At 59.0% G+C, this 3,409-nt stretch overlaps 1 protein-coding gene across 1 annotated transcript in view; it reads left to right on the top strand.

The window, feature by feature from the left end:
* Positions 1-3,409, top strand: part of DLG3 (discs, large homolog 3 (Drosophila)) — an 86,922-nt gene that overhangs the window by 39,878 nt on the left and 43,635 nt on the right. The window contains exon 7 of the mRNA XM_009881809.1: positions 695-748. Coding sequence (XP_009880111.1) covers positions 695-748 — 54 coding nt within the window. The remainder of the gene's footprint in view (positions 1-694; positions 749-3,409) is intronic.

The raw sequence follows: 3,409 nt of genomic DNA on the forward strand, positions 1-3,409 counted from the left end.
TCGGGCCTCCCTCCCTCCCTGCCAGCGTTTGCCCTCTGCCCCAACGTCCCTCCTGCTGTGTGCAGCGAGCTAAGGGGCAGAGGGCAGCCCGGGAGGAGGGGGACCCGGGGAGAGGCTTATGGGGAGACCCCACAAGAGAGGGGGGATGCATGGGGTGGGGGTGGGGATGATCTGAGTCTGCCAAGCAGAGGGTTTACCCCAGGGGTAGCGAGGATGAGGGACCAGTGCTGCCACCTCTCCCAGGGCATGGTGGCTTAGGTGGGGTGACAGCAGCTGCTGGAGGTGCGTGAAGGCCTCAGGGCTGGTCTTCTGGAAATATATCCCTCCCTCAGAAAGACTTCCTTCCTGAGTCCTATTTCCTAATCCCTCAGTAATGTGGATTTCAAGGAACTTTTGGTGCTGGTGGGGCTGAGGCTGGGAGAGTTTCCAGTCTTCCCTGCCTCCTTCCCAGCAGCCGAAGCCATGAGGTGCAGGGGGCACCACCAGGCCTGAGGAGAGGACCGCTGCCCAGATCCATGCTGTGGCCCTGCTTCTGCCTTAGGGCTGTTGGGCACCTGGAGGAGGGACAAAGGCAGACCCCTTCCTGAATTGCTCTGTCCCGCCTGTGGTGGCACAGCCAGGGGAGAGGCAGTGCACCACGAAGGGCTGTCTTCATCGCTCAGCTCAGTGACATTCCGCTTTTGTCTCCTCACAGGCCAACCCCGCTCCCATTATCGTGAACACAGACTCGCTGGAACAAGGGCTCTCTGTAAGTCTCCTGGTTTTGTTTCGCTTCCTTTGAACAAGCGGTGTGTTTTCCTGCTCGGTGGTGCAGGAAAGGCTCCTCCAGCCAAAGGAGGCCCCGATGAGACTGCAGAGGAGCCTGGTACCTGTGCCACGTCCCCACAGCACATCCCACCCCCAAACCTTGCTGGGGCTGGGTGATGCTGAGCAGAGCCAAGGCTAGCAGCCAGCGATGCTGGGGATTGCAGCACAGGGAGGGTACAAGGCAGGAGATGCTCAGAGGAACACGCTGTGGCTGTGTTCAGGGTTACCCCCGCAGCCCTTTCCACAGCCACCCATGCAGGGTGGCTGCGCGGCTCCATTGCACCATCCCTCACCTTCCTGCATTTCCTCGGCCCCCTTCGGCACCCCTGGCCCCTCAGGGGGGAGGCAGGGCTCTCTGGGCGCTCGCTGGCATCACAGCCGCTGGTCCCCAGGGCAGCAGGACCCATCAGATGCTGCTTCTCTCCCGGTGAAGGCTGCCAGCAGCTGAGCAGTGCTCAGTGACTGTGAGTGTTTGCAGCCACAGTGCATTTGGCGCTCTTGGCATAGTGTAAAGATAATCTTCCTGGGTTTGTTGCAGAGAGGGTTTGTGCGCTGCTGCATCCCTTCCCAGAACATTTGTGAATCATGCCTGCCGGGGGGATGGAGGGAGCAGGGTGGCCAGCGTGGATTTCTGCAGCACTGGTTCCATGCTCATGGGGTGCTCCCCTTTTTTTCCCCAAAGGGAGCTCAGCTGACAGCTTGCCAGGGCTGGGTGCTTTGCACCTGGTTTTCTTCCAATGCAGCAAATTTCAGCGGCCTTCCACATTAATGAAGTGGCACCAGGACCTGGAGCTGGGGTTGGTTTGTCTTTGGAGTCATGGTGGAGGGCTGCAGGTGACTTCTGGTGGTTGAACCTTCCTTGTTAAGAACTGCAGAGCTCAGCCCACAGCCTGTGGTGGGGTCAGTGTGCATCAGAACTGGGCTGGGCTGGTTGGGCAGAGCTCCAAAAAGGAAGGGAAGCCCAGCTGAGACCTCGGGTACTGAACCGAAGCCACCTGCCATTGAAGAGGAAGGTGATGGTGCCTCTCTCAGTGTGGTGGTGCCAGGTCCAGCAGCCTTGCATGAACGTGGCAGAAGAGAGTTGCTGTCCCCAAAGGTTTTATTCAAATGCATGGCATGGCAGGGTGTTTGTGGGGTTGGAGGCTTCTCGCAGTGTGCTGGGCACCCTGGCTGCAGGGCAGTGCTGTGTTCAGCCCGCTTGCCGTGCTCACCCGGCCGGTGCCATTCTACAGGGAATTGGAAACAGGGCAATGTCTCCTGGAGGGGAAGGGCACACCGCAAGGTTGGACTGGGGTGAGTGAGGGGTGTGCTGTGGGCAGGGCAGGGAGGTATTCCTGGATGGATGCTTTCACCTCTGTTTTGTACCCTCCCTCCGTTGAGGGGACACTGCCTGCTCACCATTGCAGCCACCAGCGCCTTATCCTTCACTTGGCTCCTGCCGTGCCTGTCCCTTCTCCCTGCCTGTGTGCCCAAGGGCAACGAGAGGTGAGCCCGAGGGCTGAGGATGGGCTCTGTCACCCCAGGCAGGCTCCCGAGCCCTGCAGAAGCCAGCAGCAGGGAGCCCACCTGTGGGGCCAGCGGCCACCTCCTCCCACCACAGGGCACTCTGCTTTCCTGCCCTCCTGGCTGCCTCCCCCTACTCTGTCTCATTAACTCCATATCCCTCCCATGCCCTCTCCCTCCACCTCATTAGCTCCATATCCCTGTCCGCCCCTTCTCCCTGTGCCTTGGCCGTAGCTCCTTCTTGCTGTGCAGGATGGGAGCTCCCTTTCTGCAGCCCCTGGGGTGGATCGTGGGGGCTGCTCTGCACCCTGGGCGGGCACCAGCATCACCCTGGGGATGGCAGTCACCTATCCCATCAATCCAACCCCAGCAGCACATGCCAAGGGCGGGGGGACTGCCCTGCAGTGGCCAAAAGGAAGGGGCAGGTTGTGGCTGTCATCTGCTGGGTAGAGCAGGGACCACCAGCCCATGCCCAGGGCAGGGGAGACACCTCACTTTGATTCCTCTCAGCCTCCAGCCTGAAAACCCTCTTACCTTTGACTTCATGTCATACCAGCAGAGAAACAAGCCCTGCTCCATCCTTTCCCTCTCCAGGAAGCTGTGCTCCTCAGGCTCCAGGGAAAACACCCCCCAAACCCTCCGGTTCGGCAGTTTCCCAGGTCAGCACAGGAGCCACACCAGGAGCTTGCTGCAGAAGAGCACACCAAAATGGCAAATCTGGAAGCATTTTTTTTTTTTCCACAAACGCAAAAGCTGAAGTATGTATTTGGAAGGGTTAAAGTCACATTTTCCAGTCTTTAATTACTTAACTATTCAATGCTTTCCTTAATGATAAACAGATGGATGTAGTCTAGTTCCTTCCTGTTCTAGCTCCATTGATTGCATTGGACTAGCTGCTGGGCTGAATTTGGCCCCGGCTGTTTATCAAGAAGTCTGCTCCACATTTCAATCTCTCTGTCCACCCACCTCCATCCCCAAGAGCATGTGGTACCAGCAGCACTGTAAGGCACGAGCTGCAGCACCAGGTCCCACTCACCACCGGGGCCGGGGCTCAGCTCTGCTGCCTGCAGCTTGTATGGAGCCCAGCACCCCCAGGGTG

This window comes from Charadrius vociferus, unplaced genomic scaffold, assembly GCF_000708025.1.
Source record: "Charadrius vociferus isolate BGI_N301 unplaced genomic scaffold, ASM70802v2 scaffold472, whole genome shotgun sequence".
Lineage (NCBI taxonomy): Eukaryota > Metazoa > Chordata > Aves > Charadriiformes > Charadriidae > Charadrius > Charadrius vociferus.